This window comes from Monodelphis domestica, chromosome 2 (assembly GCF_027887165.1).
Source record: "Monodelphis domestica isolate mMonDom1 chromosome 2, mMonDom1.pri, whole genome shotgun sequence".
NCBI classification, from domain to species: Eukaryota; Metazoa; Chordata; class Mammalia; order Didelphimorphia; family Didelphidae; genus Monodelphis; species Monodelphis domestica.
In genome coordinates this window covers 391,365,813-391,387,854 of record NC_077228.1, presented here as the reverse complement: position 1 = coordinate 391,387,854, position 22,042 = coordinate 391,365,813, and the positions used below count along the sequence as shown (strand labels likewise).

The window sequence follows — 22,042 nt, the reverse complement described above, 5'->3', positions numbered from 1 at the left end:
CATATCCATTTATTTCATGAGGGTATCATGTGATCTCAAACTCTGGAATAAGTGTGAATTTCTCTAAGTACTTAACATATAGTACAAATTCATAAAAAATGAAAGAATTTAGTAGGCTAGTCTGGAATGATTTACTTTCCATCCCTATCTAATCTCAGGGAATAAGTTTATTAAAAATATAATTATGAATGACAATACAATTTCCCAGCTCAATAAAAACATGAATTTGAATTAGAAGAGTCCTTCTACAAATTCAGTTATTTATTCAGATGAGTCAGACTGCTTAGTCCTAGTCAATAAAGAAGTGAAATTAGGTTTCAAAGTCCAAAGTGAATAAATTTCTAAAAATGGTCAAGTACTGAATGTCACTTAAAAATAACAATCAGCATGTCTGAAGAGTGCTTGATTTGGAGTCATAAAATCTGGGTACAAATCCCTACTTGACAATGTATAATCTCTATGACCTTGAGCAAGTCCCTAATCTCTCTGCAACGATACATGATTTTTAATAATAAAACTATTTTAAAGGTCTTTAACTTTTTAAATTCCATTTCTTTATATTTTAAGCTCAAGGAAAAATGTGGCATAGTGATTGAAGTTGCTTCTGAACCATGAAAATCTGAGTTGAAATAAAGGCTGTTTTTGACATATTAGCTATGGGTGATAAGACAATACTTTAAATCTCCCAGTGCTCTAAGCCAATTCTCTAAAACCATAAATTGAAGGAAAGTGGCCATTGTGCATTGGCAGAGAGAATATTCTTCCTGCAGAATTCCCTATACTATGAAATCACAGGTACGGTCTCTATCTCTTTAAATTCCAATAAACTTTTCATATGCCAAGATAGTTTACTAAATTTTAGTCTAAATAAAATAATACATTTTGGTTGCATGTGCTCTAGAACTTGAATATGTAAAGCAGAATGTGATCTTTATGTAGATCTTGCAACAATATAGTAATCATGGGGACCCTAAAATTTAAAAAAAAATGAATCACACGGGAAAAAAGGATGAAGTCAGTTTTATACTAAATTAAAACTTTATTGACTAAAGAACACTCCTAGAAATAGGATCTGATGGACTAGATCTACATACATGCAATGAAGCTGACCATGACAGTAGTTTAACGTGGAATGTCAAACAGATTAGTCTGTTGAATTGTACAAAACCATTTTATGTATGTCGTGCAACAAAATGAAATCTATGCTAAGTATTTCCCCTGTTTGACTGTGATAAACTAAGAAAGAAAAAGCGAAGCAGTTGAAAATGGCTGATTTCTCTGGCATATATTTCAAATAAATTAGTTTCTTGTGAACTTTTCAAAACTTCTTCTGGCCTCTGTTGAATTCCAAGCAAAATGTAAGTGCAAAGTCAAAGTTTCTGAAATCCCCCAGATTCAGCTGTCAACCTCAGAAAAGAAAGCACAATGACAACTAATCCTGTTCAGGTGTATGCATGAAGTAAGGCAAAACCAAAAAGACCAGTTACTGCAAAATTCATGTAGGCACACGTAATAGTACAGCTCTAAGCATTTCTTCTAAGATTCTCACATTAATGACTACAGCTTGTTTACAGTACTAAAGGTTCTATTGTTCAAGCATCAATGATTACATTTCAGAAAAAGAAAACCATTCATGCCCTCAATAGTGTCACTGCTACTTAAAAAAAATAATTAACAAAACAAGTATCCATAATAGGATACATGGAAAGATGTGTTTTAGAATTTAAAAAAAGACTAAAGTGTGCTTGTCTTGCACAGCAGGAATTATATAATGTAAACACCATATTGGCCCACACCACAGAATCCATGAGAAAAGTTCAATTTGGAGCATGCTGTGTGTGCATTATTTTTCTGCCTGTGCTTGTGATTTCACACTGTATATGCCTGTACCGATCAATATACAGGATACCAAAATGCACTCTAATACACACATACATGTACACACACACACAGAGACACACGTGATTTTCCCAAAATGAAACATGGTTTGACTCCCTGACTCGAACTCTTAAATTAGTAAGTGGTAGCCAAATTGTTTTAAAAATGCCTGTATGAACAGAAGGATTTAAAAAGGTGATTTGGAAATGAGGATTTATATATAATGGTAGTGATTTTTTTAAATGGATATAAAAAACATCCAACATATATCCAAAATGGAAGAACTTTTTCCTGGCTGATTGATCTGCAAGTATACATGGAAAATGATCTTTTTGGTGGGCCTTGTCTGAAATTTTTGTTGATTCAAAGGATATAAGTTATCTAGTTCAAATTCACTGAAATCTAGAAAATCAGACCTAAGAAGCTTACCTCCAAAGTGCAAATTTTAACAATGGAATGTTCTGAACAGGGAAACAGTAAAGGACAATCCTACGTCTTTAAATTGTTCAAAAGAAATATTTTCAGGCAGCATTTCATCCTGACAAAAGTAATTTTTTTTGTTAAACAAAATTATTTAGCAATCAACACGTTACAAACATATTCACATATATAAAACTTTCTAGGGAGAAAAACAAAAACACCCTACCTATGCATTGGCTAATCTTTTCCCATTTTTTTTTGTTTTTAGTATTTAAATTCTCTGAATCAACTACTTTAAATACCGTGTGCCTCTCTCAACCTCTCTCCCATTTCCCCAAAAAGAACCCAAATATTTTAAAGTCTTTGTGTTTATCAAGCCTCCTGCCTGAGGCTATTAAGTACCACCTCCACTGGAACAAAATTAACACCTAGGATGCACAGGTCAATGCACCATTTTTCACTACTGATCCAATACTGTTGTTATAGAGCTTTAGATCTCCAAGTCATCGGGTCGAGGTCGGCTGCTGGCCCTACTGCTGGCTCTACTGGAAGGCCTTTGGTCCACAATGGCAAGTGGCTGTAGCTCATGGCCGGCGGCTAGTTTTTTTGAATTCTGGTTATCATCTGGAAAATCAAAAGGCTGAGCGTGGGAATTGGAGATGGTGCTTCCAGCCTGCCCCATTCTATTCTGCTCAGCACTATAGTTGGCCCAGTTTTGCTCACTGGCTTGCTTGTTGTAGTTACGGCAAGAAGAATTATTTCGATCTCCGGTCACGAGCTTGTACCCTGGAGGAGACATGGGTGACAAGGGGGCGGTTGGGGAGGAACAGCCATTGAAATAAGCATATTTAGGAGAACCGCAATCTTTGCTGGGACTCAGTGGGCCGGCTGTAGTGTGGTAAGGGTCGCTTTTTCCCTTCACGCGATCCTTGACACCCTTGAAGAACACATAGAAGAGCTCAATGATATTTAAGGCAAGAGACACCAAGGACACAACCAGCATGAAGATAATGAAGATCGTTTTCTCGGTGGGACGGGAGAGGAAGCAGTCCACTTGATGAGGGCAGGGATCCCGCTTGCAAGTATAGACCGCGCTCAAGCTGAAGCCATAGATGTACCACTGAATCAGGAGGAAGGCCACCTCGAACACAGACTTAAAAAGGATGCTGATGATGTAGGTACGCAGTAACCCTCCACGCATTTTCACTTTGCCATGTTCTTCAATTCCATATTTGAATTTCTTGATTTCAATTTGTTTCAAGTGCATATCCACATTGGCACCATCCGTTTGGGCGACTTTGAGCTCTTCTTCTTTCTTGTTCAGCTTCTCTTCTTTACGCATCACATAGAACACGTGTGCCAGGTACAGGAGGGTTGGCACAGACACAAAGATGATTTGCAGGACCCAGAATCGCACGTGAGAGATTGGGAAGGATTTGTCATAGCATACATTTTCACAACCTGGCTGCTGAGTGTTACATCGAAAGGCAGACTGTTCATCACCCCAAGCTGATTCCACCGCGGTTCCCAATAGCAAGATTCGGAAAATGAAGAGGACGGAGAGCCACACCTTCCCTCCAGCAGTAGAATAAGCCTGTACTTTGTCAAGGAGTTTGCCTAAGGCACTCCAATCCCCCATGTTACCTGGATGCTGTCTAAAAAAGAAATAAAGAAAAAATTTAATCCTATTTGTTAAATTACTCTAACCGAATTATATTCTTTATAGATAGATATATTTAACTAAAATGCAAGCCAAAATCATGTAAACTATAGAAAAATGCATTTCATATCTTCATATTCTTCTTAAAAATGAACAAAATGTGCTTATGTAACATTTAAAATTTTTTTTTATTTTAAAAATATTTTTTCCATGTTTAGTATTTCATTTTCTTTCCCTTCCCTCTAGCTCTCTCCTCCCTGATCCAATAAGCACTTCCACTGGGTTTTAAATCACATTTTCAAAAGAAGAAACTGGTTTTAATAAAGTCAGTAGAGCATGAAAGCTCTATCTGTAATTCATGGTCTCTGTTACCAGGGACACTGAGAGGTTAAGTGACTTAATCACATACAACTAGTAGGTGACAGCAGGACTTAAACTCAGATCTTCCTGAGTCCGCAAGATTATCCACTATTATATCATTCTGCCTCTATGAAGAAACTATGATAATTTATTTACTGAAATTGATATATTTAATAATAGCAATACTTAGCACTTATAAAATGTTTAAAGTTTGCAAAGTGCTTTATAAATAGTAACTCATTTTATCCTCCCCACATCCCTGGGATATAGGTGGTGTAAGTATTCCCATTTTATAGATAAGGAAACTGCGACAGAGAGAGAGGTTAAATGACTCACTCAGGATCACAAAGCTAGTAAATGTCTTTCAATTGGACTTGAACTCAGATCTTCCTAAGTATGAATCCAGCATGCCATCAACTATACTGTCATAAATAATTACAATTTAATGGCAGCTAAGTGGATAAAGCACCAGGCCTGGAGTCAGAATGACATGAATTCAAATCATAGCTCAGATATGTATGTAGTAGCTGTGTGACCCTAAGCAAGTCACTTAACAATGTTTTCCTCAGTTTTTTTTATATGTAAAATGAACTGGAAATGGAAATGAAAAATCATTTCAGTATTTTTATCAAGAAAACCCCAAATGGAGTCATGAAGAGTTGAACACAACTGAAATGACTGAATAATAAGAAGAATATTGTTTATAATAATTTATTTTTGATCAATGCAATAATTTTGGTCTAAAGCTTATTTTTGATCAATGCAATAATTTTGGACTAAACTTAAAGTTCTACCATTTGCCATGTGACTTGCAAAGCTATTTGTGTGATATCTTTTATCAATGTGATAAATAAGGGTAGTTTTATTTGTTATGATTTATAAGGGGTTAAGTACAAAGTATTGATTCTAATGTATAATCTATAATGTATATTAATGTCTAATGGAGTTGCTGTTGAAATGTGTTGGTTGGATGGGGGCCTTGTGAGGCCCATAACTATATCTAGTCTGTGGTGACCAGAGAGGTCTCCCAGCCTCTCTTTTCAGCTTTGTGCATGGTATTTTCAATGGAGATCAATGATTATATACATATGAAATGTTAAAGTTGATCAATTATATGACTTGTTTTCCTATACCTAAACATAGGAACAAATATTTTTGACCCATAGTCTCAATATCTAAGATCAAAGAGCTTAAAGAGAGGAAACTCTCTCACTTAATAGGTGAAGAAAGTGAGGTAAAGACTTGTACTTGATCATGATTATCCAAATAAGTGATAGAGCTTAGTTTCTCATTTAGATGCCTTGACTCCAAATAAAATATATATATATTTTCCCATACCAAAGGGCTACTATCATCAAAGCACATTTTATTCATAGGCACAGATTAAATATATAGCACTATAGCCTTACTTACTCCAAGCACATTGTGAATTATATACCCAGTAATTCTAGTGCTATTTCATTTTGTACTGGCTAAGTAGTGTCAATAATGTGGCACAGATGGCTTCTCTTTGACCAGAAAGGAAGAAAAATCCAATGAAATGTTCCAGTTTGACACATTTGTGTATAACCGCTATAAAAGAATATACTTCTTGTACACCATGTTTTACTAAATGGAAAAAGATGTGATTTGAGCATTTAAGTGGGAAGAAGTAGTAGTAAAAGGATTAACTTTAGATTCATTTTCCCACAAAAACACTAGATTCAGCCTTTTTTTTCTCTCTTTCTGGGTAATTAACATTTTTAAGTACACTTGTTGTGACAGATGCGATTCATAACATTCTTCTAGACAGCACACATATAAAATATATCACCATCTGTTGTGCCAGCCCTGCCTTTAGGGGTGGAAACAACAGAGGAGTATGCTTTGTTAATATGTCCTGTCGGATGAATGCATCCCCTCCTTCTAACCTTGAATGCTAGTGAACCATTCCCCCAAAGAAAAAACAATTCCCATTCAGCTACTGATTGCAGAATAGTGGGTAGAGACAAGAGAGGGCAAGAAAATGTATCCATTGGCTAGAACTAATGAGAGGGAGTTGGTCCTCTCACTTTAGACTATGAATGAGTAGAGACATTCCAATGAAGAGTAAAAGATCAGATCAAGAACATCATCAATTTGAGAAGGAAGTCCCTAAGGAGAATGGCAGAACTCAATGAAGGAGCCATGGTAGACCTAACCTCATGGTCTCATGGTCCCAGAATCTGATACCAATCTAGGGCAACTGGAGGAAGCATCAAAAACCATCAAAGGCAAAATGAGAGGTGATGTTACAATTATGCTTTAAGTAGACCCAGAGGGAAGGAGTGGGTGGGTGTATGGAAGGAACTAATAGCACTCTTACAGAAATCTTCAGAAGGAGGATGAAGATGATAATGTAAGTCTGAAGACCAAGGAGGAAATAGCTTTGGGGACTGTAGAGGGATGGGTGTTCCTTGCTTGGGAAGGAGGATGAATAAAGGAAGGACCACTCTTCATCCAAGCCTGGAGTGAGAGGAAAAAGGGCTCATGATGTTAGGCTGGACTGAGGGTTAGAAAAGAAGAGAATACATAGTTGAGGTTTCTGCCTCACTCCCTAGATGCTCATTATGAGGGACTGAGGGTAAATAGAAACAGAATGTGGATAGATGATCAGGCTCAAAGACCTGATACCTTTTAGCTATGTGACCCCTGGCAAAGTATTTAACTTTTCTGAACTTCAGTTTTCTCATCTCTAAAATGAATGGATATTTTATCAGATTAACTCTGAGGTTTCTTCCAGTTCGAAATATATGATTTTATAATCTTCTGAATCAGAATCCAGAAGCTCAGAACATCAACAGCCTTTTCATACAAGAAGATATCAGCTAGAGAAAAGTAAAATGGAGGAAAAGAAGGTGGGAACTAAAAAAATATGTCTAGTTGTCTTACAGAAACAGGATTATCCTATTTTTTAAACCCTTATCTTCTGCCTCTGAATCAATACTATTTATTAGTTCCAAGACAGAAGAGTGGTAAGGTCTAGGCAATGGGTGTTAAGTGACTTGTCCAGGGTCACACAGCTAGGAAGTGTCTGAGGCCAAATTTGGACCTAAGACCTCGCGTGTCTGTAGGTCTGGCTTCAATCCACTGAGCTGCCCCAGGATTATTCATACAACTGTTTCTTTTTTTCCTTTTAACAACAAATTTCCACATAAATTTTCCAAAGTTATATGATCCAAATTGTCTTTCTCTCTTCTTTCCTCCCTCCTCCTGAAGCTGGCAATCAATTCAATCTGGGTTATCACATCTTATAACACAAAGCATGTTTCCATATTATTCATTTTTGTTCTTACAATTGTTTCAAGGAAGTCAATGCAAAGGAGTATCTTCTGGACACCCAGTCCTTTGCTAGGAGCTGTGTGGACATGATAAGGATTTGGTAGACAATGGGGAAATAATTGTTTCAGTTCTGATCAAAATAAATACCTATTTGGTGAATGCAGGGAATGAAGGATTAGGTGATATATGTCAGAGACTGGAGCAGAGCATAGTAGGCAAATTAATAATAGAAGAGAATAACTGAAGGATTTGGGAAATAATGGCAAGGTGATTAAGGGAAAACTACTAATTATTAAAAATTAAAATACAATTCCAGGATCTTACTAAAGAAATAAAGTTTAGGGATTAGGTAGAGACTGAAAGTCCTGGATTCAAATGTGGCCTCAGGCACTTCCCAGCTGTGTGACCCTAGGCAAGCTATTGACTCCCATTGCCTAGCCCTTACCACTCTTCTGTCTTGGAACCAGGCAAGTATTGATTCCAAGAAGGAAGGTAAGGGTTTCAAAAAAAAAAAGAATTAAAGTTTAAAATCAGCAAAGATTAAGTTCCTTGTATTTGCTATCTATTGAGAATTCAATTTTTAAAAAAATGTTGTTGTTGTTATTCAGTTGTGTCTTCATGACCTCATGTAGGGTTTTCTCTACAAAGGTATTATGATGGTTTATCATTTATTTTTTGAGCTCATTTTATAGATAAGAAACTGAGGTAAACAGAGCTAAATGACTTGCCCACCAGGGTCACATAGCTAAGTGTCTGAGATCAGATTTGAAATCCTGAAGATGAGCTTTGGCAATTCCAAAACCAGGGTCCTATTCGCTGTGTCACCTATCCTCACAGAAGTTATCTTCAGTTTGCAGGAGACTTAAAACAGAGAAAAAACCATTGGGTAAAAGGAACAGGATTCAATAAAAATTCAAATATGCCATTTAACATTTGTATTATCTTAAGTAAATAAATTATGTTTCCTTATTCATAAAATTAGTAGATTCAACTAGATGATTTAATGTCTCTTCTAATTCTAAATATATGATATAGGAATGTTGCTAAATTAAATATGGGATTGGGTGATTCAGGCATTTATTCAGAATCATAAGTGAGGAAAGGCACATAAAACAAGTTTCTATTCATAAGTGAACACCCTCTTCATGGACATAAGAACAGTACCTTATGGATGCATGTGCCATGTAATCCAGAATAGGCACTTGACTTGGAATTTCCTGAATAGAACAAGAACAGGATAGAACAAGGAAGCTGTTGTATGTAGCTATGATAGATCCTCGACTTACCACTTACAGTCTGTTCTTCAAAGGGCAATTGTACTAAAAGCCTCTAGGCTACCACCAAAAAAAAAAAAAACCTAGGATGAGAAAGAATGAGTCAAAGCTCCCCATCTATAAGAGGGTATTTTAATTGTTTTAGTTTCCATGAACATATTAAGGGTTGTTTAATTCTGAGAGGAGAGGAAGTTTGGACAGTGAAATGGGTTGAGGAAAGCATTGGAAGTTGCAGATGAACAAAGAGGAGAGTGGATAGTCTGATCCCTGAAAAGAAGGTCAAGAAACACATAGAAGATTAAGTAGACAAGGGAGAATGGAAGTCTAGGAAGAGGAACTTAGTCTTGAAGGACAGATGTTGTGGAGATTCAATGTAGAAGAAAAAAAATTAAGCAATTATTGAAAATATTAGATTATGAATTAAGAAGTACAATTGACTAGAATCTCACAAACAGAACAGGATTTTTGGACCTATGTCAGTAGACAGCAGAGAGTTTCTATGTGATGATGTGTAAATTGGCCCTAATTTGATTCCCAAAGATTTGCAATGTTTTGTCAGTGCCATCTGCTTTTGCTCAGAAAAATAGCAGTCTTGGATGATTGACTTCCAAATTTCAGGAAAACATCCAATGAGGTATAATTATAAACTTTGAATGATTACCAAATGCTTCCATATATCACACCATAATCATTCAATGATAAAAAAGTTTAAGACAGGCTTTGCACATGATTAGGAACTTTATGAGTAATAATTTTAGCTAGCCAGTATTTTATATCATTGTTCAAAGTTTAATAAGTTTTCAAATGCTTATGGCAAATAGCTACAGAGTTTACATGAGATGAAAAATCTAGAGGGGCTCTTAAATAATCATGGCTCACATGGAATCATTTGTTCACATTAATCTAGTTAGGAGAACCACACAGTGTCACATTTTAAATGCTCCTTTCAATTTCATTCTGACACTCTGCAAAAGTCCCAAAAGTGCCAGGGGAAATGAATTAGACGGTTGGACAATTCTCTGGCTAGCAGCTTTCTTAAGGTTATATCATCAAACAAAATGTGCAAAATAATAGTTTGCCTTCCATATAATTTATACTTGAATTTAACAAATTATGAAACCTCTTTGGAGGAATAATATAATTTTGTAATGATATCTGATTTATCAGGCTGATCACCTACTTTCTTACAACATACACACAATCTGTCATTATAACTATCTAAGAGACCATCAGAAAATTTGAAGGCAATGGACTTCAATCCGGTGACTCACCAGTAAAGGTAACTAGATCAGCAAAAGGTAATTCCTAAATACTGCATCCTTCTGCCATCATCCACTTTTCTCTGTTTATATAGATTAATCATGTTAAACATTTGTCTACCCAATGACATCTTCCTTATTCTAATCCTTTGTTTCAAAACTTATATACTTTTGGAAATACTTTTAAAATCTAAAAATATTATATATTAAAGTCCTTTTATAAATCATATCTCACTAAGTCATCCCTAGAGAAACAGATAGAATCTTTATTTTATATAGGGTGACTGAAACTCAGTGAAGGTGATTGACTTCTAATTATATAGGAAGTCAATAGCAGAGATAGGAACATGATTTTTTTTTACTTTCTAGCTCCTAAACCAGGACTATATTTGTTAGATGGATCCTGGAATCAATTGATGTAAGAAACCTTTGTAGGAGCCAAATGTTCAATTGTTGGAGTTAAATGAACACTCTATATTCTTTGATTGCCTCTGTTAGGCCACCTTTCACAATCATATATAGTACCTCATGAAAAATATGGAAACCCAAAGCCCCTAGTCCCAAATTGTACTCTGTCTGGCCTCTTAAAGACAGAAGCAAACCACAAAATAGACAAACTACAATCCCAAGAGGTTTTTTTCACTGAGCATATTCAGGATCCTTGTCAAGAGTAGAAAAAGATACAAAATTGGAAAGGCTTGCAGGAAATGAGAACAGGTATTGAAATAGTTATACTCTCAATATTTTGAAACTGAAGCTCTTTTCGTTGAGGTGTTCTACTTTCCCCTTCTATATCTTCCCCTCTCTTCCGTCTCAAAATCACAAGAATTCTAAGTAGTTTTAAGAATACAAACATCTTGAAAACAAAGCTTGAACGTGAAATTATTTTGCCTACATCTTTGCCAGAGATCAGCCTAAAAGACAAATGATGCTTCTAGACTTGCATTTTTGAGCCAACAACCTCAGTCAAAGCCAATGCTAGAATCTCAGTCTTCTGATGTCAGTAATGTTACTATACTCAGTCAAATTACAAAATAAATTCTAATTTCAATCAAATAGTTTCTCATTAAAAATAGGCCAAGCTTGTAATCAAAGCAATCATGAATTGGGGAGGCAGTTAGAAGACTGCCTCCTAGAATGAAAATAGATTAACATAGGTTCATTTGTATCTAAAATGGAACTTGATACATCTGTCAATATAATAAGTAAACATAAGATGGATAAGTTCATTATAATGGCAAGAAAACTGATTGAGAGTTATCAGATCTGGGTTCCAATCTGCCAATGATTGACTATCTGACCCCACAACATAGCGCAGTGAAAAACATATGGCCTCTTATATTTGAATTCAAACTCAGTATGATCTTGGGAAAGTTTTTTCTATCTCTGAATCTCAGTTATAAAAAAAAAGTGGATAAAATAATCTGTGAGTTCCTTTCTAGTTCTAATTCTATCATCTTGAGTACTTTTCAACTCTGGATATCAGCTATAAAAGTAGGGGGAGTGATAGGACTTAGTCAAATCTCAAGGAAAATGAATCTATTACTTTTTTCTTTCTCTTAATTCCTCTTCCATTTCTTACTTCTTAAACTTTTTATTTGAAACAATTAATCATTGACATTTGAGATGAGGTAAGATGGAGGAAAAGTTTCCAGAAGTTAGACACTTAGATTGCAAAATGAGTTTATCAGGAAAAAGCAAGGGAGGATCATCTGTGCCATTTATAAATGAGCCTAAACACAAAAAGCTTATAGTACTAGGATATTTGCTATGAAAGAACTAAAATCGTACCCCTAAAACTCCTTTTTAATGTCATAATTCTCTGATCCTGGATCAAATTGTCTTTAAAAGGTAATGTTTAAAAGAATGTGTGTCGTGCTTACACACTTGAAAAACACTTAGCAAATAAATCAAATATATTCTTTTTTCTGTTTTATAACTCTACAAATACACATACAAATATTTATTAGTGAGTTGTTTTGGAAAATGAGAGGCACCTAAGTGGCATAGTGGATAGAGTAGCAGACTTGGAGTCAGGAAGACTTCTTCAAATCTGACTAAAGATTTGTACTAGCTATGTGAACATGGACAACTCACTGAACTCGGTTTGCCTCAATTTCCTCATCTGTAAAAATTAAACAGAAAAGGAAAGGGCAAACAACTCCAGTAGCTTTGCCAAGAAAATTATAAACAGGGTTGCAAGTAAAATTACTGAAAAACAACAAATTAGAAAATTAATAGAGAAAAAAGTTTCCCTTTTCAATGAGACACAAGAAAATAATAGGGTTTCATCAGTCTCTATAGGTCTGCTGCATAAACTCTATTCCTTCAGATTAGGTGTCTAATTTTCAGTAGATATCAGTATAAAAAAGATTGCTCTGAATTTAGGGACTGAACAGTAATACACAGTGATCCCCAAGTATACTGGTGACTTATTTCAATAGAAGAGATTTTAAAATACAAAGTCTGATTGGCCATGGTTTTTTGAATTTGAGATTGTACTGTCCATTAATTTTCAAGAATCTTAGGCTCTCTCCCTCTGTGTAGTATTCCCTGATCCTTTCGGCAGGTTTTCATATATGTTAACATATATAAACATACATGTGTGTATGTGTGTACGTATCTATACATACACTCTCATACATAACACACACATACACACATCTCTCCTTTCCTCTCAATCACTCCCAATTTGTTTTATACTTTAATCTATACAGTCCTTGTAGAAGGTAAGTTTCTTGAAACTGGGATCATCACTTCCTCTTAAATTGAATATGGGAGGAGCAGCATAATAGAGTTGAAGTTTACTAGGTTTGGCATGAGAGAACCTAGACTCAAATCCTGATTCCATTGTATGCCTTTGGACAATTTATTGTCATTGGGTCTTATTTTTTTTTTATCTAAAAAGGAGGGGAGTTCAAATTAGATATTTCAGTTCCACTTTGTCTCAATATCTAGGATCCTGTGAATTGAAACATCAAAGTGACAAATGAAAAATTGAACTTCAAAAGTACATATGGATACATACATACTCGAATTGACAATGGAAAACAATTGCAAATAAGCTTTTCACTAAAGAGCTTCTCAAATTTATTAAGAAACTTTATAATGACTTTAAACATTTGGATCAGTGGTTTCACCAGATACCTTGAATTCCTATTAAGTTTGACAGTAATGTTATTACAGGTTGAAAGGACAATTATAAAAGAAGTGATGTTATTATTCATGCTATAAGTATATTTTCTTTAATTAACTCCAGATCTAAAGCATTAACATAATTAGTTATTATGCTCTAAATCTGTCACGTCCTATGCCATGTTTGCAAATTCATCTCATAATTTTCCATCTTTTATTGTATATGTGCTCACAGTTTTGAAATTTGTTTTGAATACATAGCATACTACTTAACTACATAACTTCATAGTCTTTAAAATGCTAGGTAGTTGTTTAAACTTGTAAGTTTGTTTAAACTTGTATTTAGAAAGCACTAGATTTGGAATCAGGACCTAACTTCAAATTTCAACTCTTCTACTTACTGTGTGACATTTGGGTAAGTCTCTTTCCCTCTCTGGGCATCCATGTCCTCATTAGAACTTTCATTTCCTGATATCCTTGCTAATCAGAAATCTTGATTTTTTAAAAAAGAAGTGTTTCACATTTCGGAACATTTCAATTTGGTAGATGGGAGTTTTCACTCAACATCTGAATTGGCTTAAAAATGTCTAATAGAAATTGTAGTTAGTTATCTGTCTGCCACCCACTGCTCCTTAATCTGGACTGCTGACCTCCACAAAAGCTTCAGTAGATGGCTCTGGGAGGAGAGGAGGAAATAGATAAGATCTAAGAATTAAGGTTATGCCTACATACAGCCCATTGGTGTTATCCTGTTAGAGAATGAAAATAGTAATGGGAACAAGAAAATGGATGGGGCAAATTCAGGATCTAGAGGGTGGCTGTGTACAAGTAGTTGTTCACTGTCTACTGCCCCAAGCTCCTAGCATAGTTTTCCTACGTCCTTTTGGAAAAGGACCTTTGGTGATTGTCACATAAACTGGTAGATTAACAGTTATTCTCTTATTTAATCTGATGATCAAAAGGGTAAAACTGGGGGGAAAGGGGATAATGATTGTCTCTTTCCTCCCAATGAAGCCAAGAAAAAAACAAACAAACAACCCTGAAACATTCAATCTATTGTTTTGTACACAAAGTAAAACAAGCCTTATGGAATGAAAGGGGCATCTGATTGTAGGTCAGAACACCTAAATTCAAGACCCATTTCTGTCACTAACTAGTTATGTGATGCTAGTTCATTTTGTAATAGGCCTTAGTTTCCTCATCTGTAAAATGAAAAGTTATGTCTAGGAGAGTTTTAAAATTCCTTCTGGTTCTAACATACTGAGCTTCTCACTAATTTGACTGATGTTTTCCATACTAAATTGACTCCTTGTTTTGCCATCTTGACACACCCATAGCACTCCCATGAATGTACCAATTAGGAACAATCTATTTTCTTCTTTCTTCAGAATAGATCTTCTAAATATTTCTTTTCTAACTTTGGTGCCATTTCCTTTGGGAGGAAGAAATAAGAATTAGCATTTTTTTTAAAAAGGTACTTAACCTAGGGTCCTGGACCTTTTTTAAAAAATATTTTGATAATGATATAATAGGTTTAATTTGTAATCCCAGTGAATTAAATTTTATGCATTTAAACACATTATTTTAAGGGAAAGTCCAAAGGTTTCACATGATTTCCAAGTTGTTCATGACACAGAAATGGTTAAGAATCTCTGAATTACAGTTTTTCCTGTGTAATAACCTTTTGTTGTTTTTTTTTTAAGCTTCTCCATTTGTACCTTGGGCTGTGCAATACTGTTGCAAAAATGGAAATTCTTGATTAGAGATATACAAAAGAAGGAAAGATAAGTCAATGTTTTCTTTAAATGAATTATTATAGAATACTTGGCATGAGTAGAGCAACTAAGTTTGAGAATGGATAAAGTGCTAGAGTTAGGGTCAGGATCTTCATGAATTCAAATATGATCTCTTGCACTTACAACTATATGACCCTGGCCAAGTCACTTTACTCTGCCTAAGTTTCCTCATCTATAAAAGTTAGGAAAGGAAATGAGAAACCATTCCAGCATCCATACAAAGAAAACCCCAGTGGGGTCAGACACAACTGAAAATGATTGAACAACAACAAACCTGGCGTCATATCTGTAAAGGATGTATGCAAAGAAACAATGAAGGAAGAAGAATAGTTCATGTCAACTTGCTACTTATTGGCTGTGTGATTGGGGGCAAGGCACTCAACCTCTCAGTTGCCTCATTTGTAAAATGATGTAAAATGACTTGATGATGTCCAACTATAAAGTTTATAGTCCTGTGATCCTATTTGAAGAATGAAGAAAATTCTAAATTGCACAGGAAATTTACAATTCAGTAGTTCATATTTTGTCAACACAATCTACTAAAAACGAATAACCTTTTTGTGATATGGTTATAACATTTTGACAAATTTTTCCACAGGCTTCATTTTTGTCAGAAATAGTTTAAAAATAAGTAACAGAATAAATGGACAAAGATCTTTCTTGACTAGTACAATAGTTTTAGTGAAAATTAATAAGAAGCATTTTTACTAAGGACTTGCTATGTGCCAGGCATTGGGGATAAAAAGAAAGACAAAAACATTGTCTCTACCTTTAAGACAAAATACAAGTGCAACCTATCTTATAGAGGCAAAGCAAATAATTCATGAAACTATGTAACTCGTTCAGAAAATAATCACAAATTTAGGAAGATAGAGACAGAGAGGAGAGAGAGAGAGAAAGAGAGAGAGAGACAGACAGACAGACAGACAGAGACAGAGACAGACAGAGAGATAGAGAGAGAATGAGGTGATTTGATTGATTTACTGATTCATCAGTAAGGATAAGGATATTGATTAAATACATGAATAAACTATTTTTGTCTCCACTTGGTAAGTCATGTGTGGTGTATATATGTGTGCGTATTTGAGTGAGTGTTTATACATTTAAGTAGACATTCATCCTCAGATAGAACCTTGAAAAAGACTATAAAAGATAGAGAAAAAAGAAAGGAGGAGGAAGAGGAGGAGGAGGAGGAGGAAGGCAAATTATATATTTATTCTCCATCCCACCAACCCCTTAACACAATAGGAAATGTACTATCATAAAGAACCTTTATGTTATAGCAATGAATGGTCTACAACTAGTCAATGGAATGAAATGTGCCAAGAGCTCTGGTCCTTCTCCACATTCCTACATGTCTATGCCAGAATTTAAAGCAGATCTAAACAACAAAACAACTCAAAAAGCCAAGAGAGAACAAACTCTCTTGGATGATTGGGGAAACAATTCTCCAATCCCTTTGAATACTGGGTTTTTTCAATGATGCCCAACATGTGAAGGAAAACAGCTGTAAATGGTGAGGAAGTGAGGATATGGGGGCTACTTTGTCAATAAGCTTCAACAGGTTTCAAGAAAACCTGAAACATTTTTAAATAGTATTGAAAATATAAGAAAGGTATTTTCATTACATTGTGTTCCCATCTACCAAAAAACAAGAAAGCAAAAGGCAGTTTTGTTCACATTTAGTAAGTAAAATTGCTCCTCACTTGGCAGCATGGTACATTGTTTAATAATCAGAGCTTTGCTATATGTGTGTGTGCAAACACTTACACAAGAAGGTCTGTAAGCTTCATGAGAGCAAGAATTTTCATTTTTGTTTTTGTACACTTAGCACCAGTGCCTGACATAGCCATAGCAAGCTTAAAACTTTGATTAATTTAAGAAAATAATCCTCCCTTCAGGCCAAATGAACCAATGTCTTCATAGCTTCTAAAAGAATGTCCTATCGTAAAGAGTAGTGGAAGGTCCTAGTTCAAATCCTGACTCTGCCACTTATGCTCCTATAACCTAAAGCATGTCACTTTATCTTAACCTCCCACTTTCTTCACGTGTAAAATGAAACAGTTTGGCTGAGACTTCTAAGATTCCTCCTAACTTTAAGTCTATGATCTTTAATATAGTCTAACTCAGTTCATCCAGTAATCTTTATTGTCTTTTTCAGGGAGTGGTTAAATGAAAGGTGGTTTGGGAGGATGGGGCTGGGAGATGTGGATTCTCCATTACATAGTAATTTTACCTCAACAATCTCAAGCATTAAATAAATCACAAATTAGGTTGCCTCCTATAAGTTTTCTAAATCAATACTTATCTTTTCTTTCATCATAGACTTAGTTCAAAATGTATAAAATCTATTTCCAAACTAGAAGCTGTGTTTGATGCTAAAATTTCTAAAATATAGATAAATGGCTCCTACCATAACTCCACAGCTTCACCCCCAACAAACTGGGAAAGAAACAAAGAAATGTATATATACTTGCTTATAGATAAAACAAATGTACATGGTGGGAAAGAGACAATTAAAACAATATAAAGCTATAAAGTTCACCTAGTGCAGGGTGGCAAATAAATCAATATTTAATTTAATAAACTTAGCTAAAGAGGTAGGATCTAAGCATCCCCAGATAGAGTTAGGTTGGACTTGAGAGGTGTGCATTCTTTTCTTCTCCAAGTAATACTTCAGTTTCTTCACTTAAAAATTAAAACAAAGTCTCTCACACTGTCAATCTCCGAGAGGTTCACAGAAGTCCTAAAAAATTGTAAAGTCCCTTTAAGATAAAAATTATTTGGGCAAGTTTTATTATAATACCTTACCTAGACTGATTTCTACAGCTATACAACTATCTCTATATCCTGAAGCTTTGAAACAAGAAAGGACTCTACATATGCATATCAGATCAGAGAGTGACAAATTTAATTCAATCTATTGTTTCCTTCTCTTTAAGGATTTCAAATTGTGTCCTCTGAACACCTACTGCCTCTTGTGTGTGTGTGTGTGGGGGGGGGGGGGTTGCTATTGGTCAGCAGAAGCATTTTTACTATGGACGACTGTGAGGGAAACAATTCAGTCAACATTTCAAAATCCAAATCTTTTGGAGTTCTGTAGTATTATAAGCAGTCCAGATGTTAAGATGGCAGAACTTACGTTGCCGCCTGATCTGATCCCCACCACGCACAGGAGTCTTGAGACACAAGTCACTACTCACAAGAGTTTTCTTTTTCTTTCTCTCTCTAGGGCTCTCTTTTTTTTAACGTTCCTCTTTTAAACATGGAAGCTGCCTGAGAAAATACTTTCTGCTTTTCAGGCTATTTACTGCATATAGCAGGACCTACTTTAAGGAGTTAAACTAATTACTTTAGTCTGCAGATAAAGACAGTAGAGGGAAAATCCTTACTGGGCACAATCTTACATTTTTACATTTCTGAATTACAGAACATGTGTTATGTCAATAAGTGAATATGTATAATTGAACCCTTTTTGACAAGAGATTGGCTGAATCTTCGATTATTGGCAAGAACTCAAGCAACAATGGGAAACCCCTCCAGCGTCCTGGAATCTGCAGCAGGTTTTAAAAAAGGCAGCTCTTTGTAAGATGCTGTTTAAGGATCAGTCTTTTCCTATTCTTTCCCTTAGCTTTGCAGACAACTTATGGGTACTACTGATTGGCACATGCTGGGTCTGGTTCGCCCCGCTGTTGTAATAATCAGCAAACACCCACCAGCCACTGAAAGGACCTCCTTTCCCACAAATTGCCAACGTGGTGGGAAAGCACAGGAGGTTTCCTCTCCAAACTTCCCCTCAATAGGAAAGTGCTCTAAGGAGTTGGAAACACAGAGTAAGTAACCTTATCCAAAGTTATTTTTTAAAACAATCTCCACATTCTCTTTATCCGGCTGGGGTTTGTCTATCCGGTTTTTAGAAAAGGGGATAATTTCACGGAAAGACCACGTGCAAGTTACCGGATCAGTGTTAGCAATATCTTAACGTACCTAATTAAGAAGAGAGCTCTGCACAAGCTATTATAAAGCAATCAAGATTTCCATATGAAAGAAAGTATAACAAGAAGAAAACAGATAGGAAGCACTCAAGGCAAGTTCTAATTTTGAAGATGCTGTCAGAGCGCGCCCTCCCCCCAATTCCCTCCAACTGCAACACACCTAAATTAATCAAAGTACAGTTACACATTATCCAAAGACACTGTGTTATTATACATACATGTACATATATATGTATATTCTGGAACAAAAAAAAAATCAGTTACCACTTTCCAGATTTCAAGTAGAAAGTTCTGGAGAACATTTTACCTGTTGCAGCTTTAACTGACAAAACTTTTTAAACTCTCCAAAGTAAGCCAAGATATTCGAAAGACTTGTTTTAAAAACAAAACAAAGGAAATTCATTCCATTCACTGTAACATTTGCAGTTCTTAAATACGAAAATTTCAAACTCTTAACAAACTTTAGAAAAGTTTTTCTTAAAGAGAAAGAAGATGATAGGTAAAGTTTTTTTTTTCATTAAAACTTACTCTTTTGCTTATAAGGAGTGATGCAGCCCAAGCAAATGATTGAACTCTTTGGAGGATGAAATAAAATAGAAAAGCCAGTTCAGGCACTGAGACCTGTCTATTTAAAGTTTAAAAGTCTGCTGCCGTTTTGTCCTTTCCTCCCTCCTTCCATCTAATGAAAGAAAAGTGCTGATACCTCGTAAAAGCCTTTTTGTAACTTGGAGCACAGAGAGCTTTTTAAAAGTTTCAAGCCACTGACTAAACTTAGAGGAGGGGTTAGCACCAGAAAGGGGAGGGCCTGGAGGAGAGGAGTGGCCAAAGAAGAGCCTGGAGCAACAGCAAACTGGGGGAGGAGAAGGGCGGGGGACCGAGGGGAGGGTAGAGTAGACTGGTAAGAAACAGACGAACTTGAAAAGTGTCCTGCCACTAAAAATCAGCGCAAAATAAAGGTAAAGTTAGATTCATTCCTCTGAACTACTGAGTCTCAGCAACGTTGTTGATCTGTCTCCCTTTTGAAACTCAAGAAAGTTAAAAAACAACAACTGCTATATTAAAAACAAAAAATACATCCTTTCCCTAGAAGACAGCGCAGTGACTGTGGAATGCCTATACATAGAGAGGGAGACAGAGATATATGATAGATAGATGAGATATATAGATACATAGTTAAACAGACAGAAAGACCGAGATAAACTATTCTTGTTGTATTTGTTGTTGTTGTTGTTTTAATGGAAACAGGAATCCTGAAACTAACAAAGGAAGCTAAAGGGGGCTGGGAGTAGCTTCTTTATATGCAGTTTCCTTCTCTTTTCTTGATAATGACAAGTAACAGGCAAGTGGGACACCCTGAAGTTTACAAAATAAACACATCTGTTTAACTTTTTCCCCCCTCTGCCTACCCTGGATTTTTTTTTTTTTTGCCATTTCCTTCAGAAGCCAACCAAAAAGCTAAGGTGTGTTTATTTAGGAGGCTTTTGGAAATTCAGCTGACTGTGAAATCCTTATAGCACATAGCTTATCTGTACAAGTCTCAATGGAGAGTTGTAGTTATAATATAATCTTAGCACCCTTTAGTGAAACAGTGCCCACATTAATGCAAGATACTTAATAAAAATAGAAGGATTTAGTGAGAAAAAAAAAAGACTATCTTATAGAATGCAGACTTATAGTACTAATGTTGCCAATTGGGTCAAGGTCAGGTTAGCTTTGGCTCTCATCCAAATCCATTAGACCCTCCCTGAGACCAACTCCCTCTCTAAAAATCACAGAAGGATCTTTTCCCCCAATGACTGTGGAGACTTGCACGTAATTTTTATGAGTCGCTCCAGTGTTTCCATGACACTAACTATTCAAGACTCTACATCAGCCTTTTTAATTACCTGAGTCATATAAAGTTATTTTGTTGGATGCTCTCACTTTAGTGTAGGCAGTTCCTTCATGGGCTCCCCAGATTCCTCAGCAGAGCTCTGTGATTGGACAGCTCTACATAAATATGTTTCCCTGATGCACCAGGTAGGAAATACATCTTCTGTAAGTTCCAGTGCTAGCGACTCTCATCTTCATTTCCCAAGACTCTCTTACCAGAGAGAAATGAGACAAATATTTTTTAAAGAAATACCATTTACCAAAGAAACAAATTGCTTTCCTTTCATAAATATCTTGTGGATCTTATGAGTCCTCTTCTATTAAGATATTATTTTATCCTCATGCTACCTGTGCTCTTATTAAGGATTCATATGTTATTAACATTATGAAGGAAAGAATACAATTTGAATGAAAGAGACAAAGAATATTTTATTTTAAGATTATCTACAAAGACAAATTGGCTTGAGAATAATCAAATAAATTTCATCAAACTTGTTAATAAACAATCACTATTTAGGTGTCATGTTTTGCTTTAACCAACTTGAATAGCACCTATTTCGTTTTTCATGAAACTCCAGACTAGTTAAATTTTCAAGGTACAACAACCATAATGACTGACTAGATACAATGTTCAAATACATGAAATCCAATGGAACTTTTCAAATTCTAAACATTTTATATTTCCCTAGCCCTTTTCTTGAGGAAATGTTTTATTTATTTTCAGGAACTAAAAGCAAGACTGTAGGAAGATAAATGTCCATGGATTCTGAAGATTGTAGTAAGGAAATGATTCATTATTTTCATTATTAAAAATACTTCACTAGTTCTTTTTAAGAATTGAATATTTCTTTTTGCAATTTGATTAACAATAAGATTTTCTCCATTCCATCACATAAAATTATTATGGCTATTTGTCATCTCATAGATCTGAAAGTCGCAATTTCAAATTAGTTGTAGCAAAAGGGATACTATTTTTAACTGGTCAATATCAATGTCACTTTATAAAAGGCTATCTTGACTATGAATATTTAGAGAGGTCTTATTTAAGGATATGGTGCACCTCTGAGTAACAGTACATTTTCGACCTGTTATC

At 35.4% G+C, this 22,042-nt stretch overlaps 1 protein-coding gene across 2 annotated transcripts; it reads right to left on the bottom strand.

Annotated features, from left to right (window-relative positions):
- Window positions 1-1,019: 1,019 nt before the first annotated feature.
- GJA1 (gap junction protein alpha 1) lies at window positions 1,020-19,860 on the bottom strand. Of its 2 annotated transcripts, none has more exons than XM_007484502.3 (2): window positions 19,606-19,860; window positions 1,020-3,953 (listed from the first exon to the last, which is right to left on the bottom strand). In XM_007484502.3, exon 2 carries the CDS (start codon window positions 3,935-3,937, stop codon window positions 2,789-2,791), a length of 1,149 nt encoding a protein of 382 aa, XP_007484564.1. In that variant the 5' UTR covers window positions 3,938-3,953; window positions 19,606-19,860; the 3' UTR covers window positions 1,020-2,788. The 2 variants fall into 2 exon arrangements, with proteins under 2 accessions (XP_007484564.1, XP_001369481.1); XM_001369444.3 differs by having other exon boundaries at window positions 19,781-19,818.
- Window positions 19,861-22,042: the final 2,182 nt, after the last annotated feature.

Excerpts from the sequence above, each read along its gene's own strand:
- GJA1 (XM_007484502.3), bottom strand. The coding sequence starts at position 3,937 with ATGGGGGATTGGAGTGCCTTAGGCAAACTCCTTGACAAAGTACAGGCT.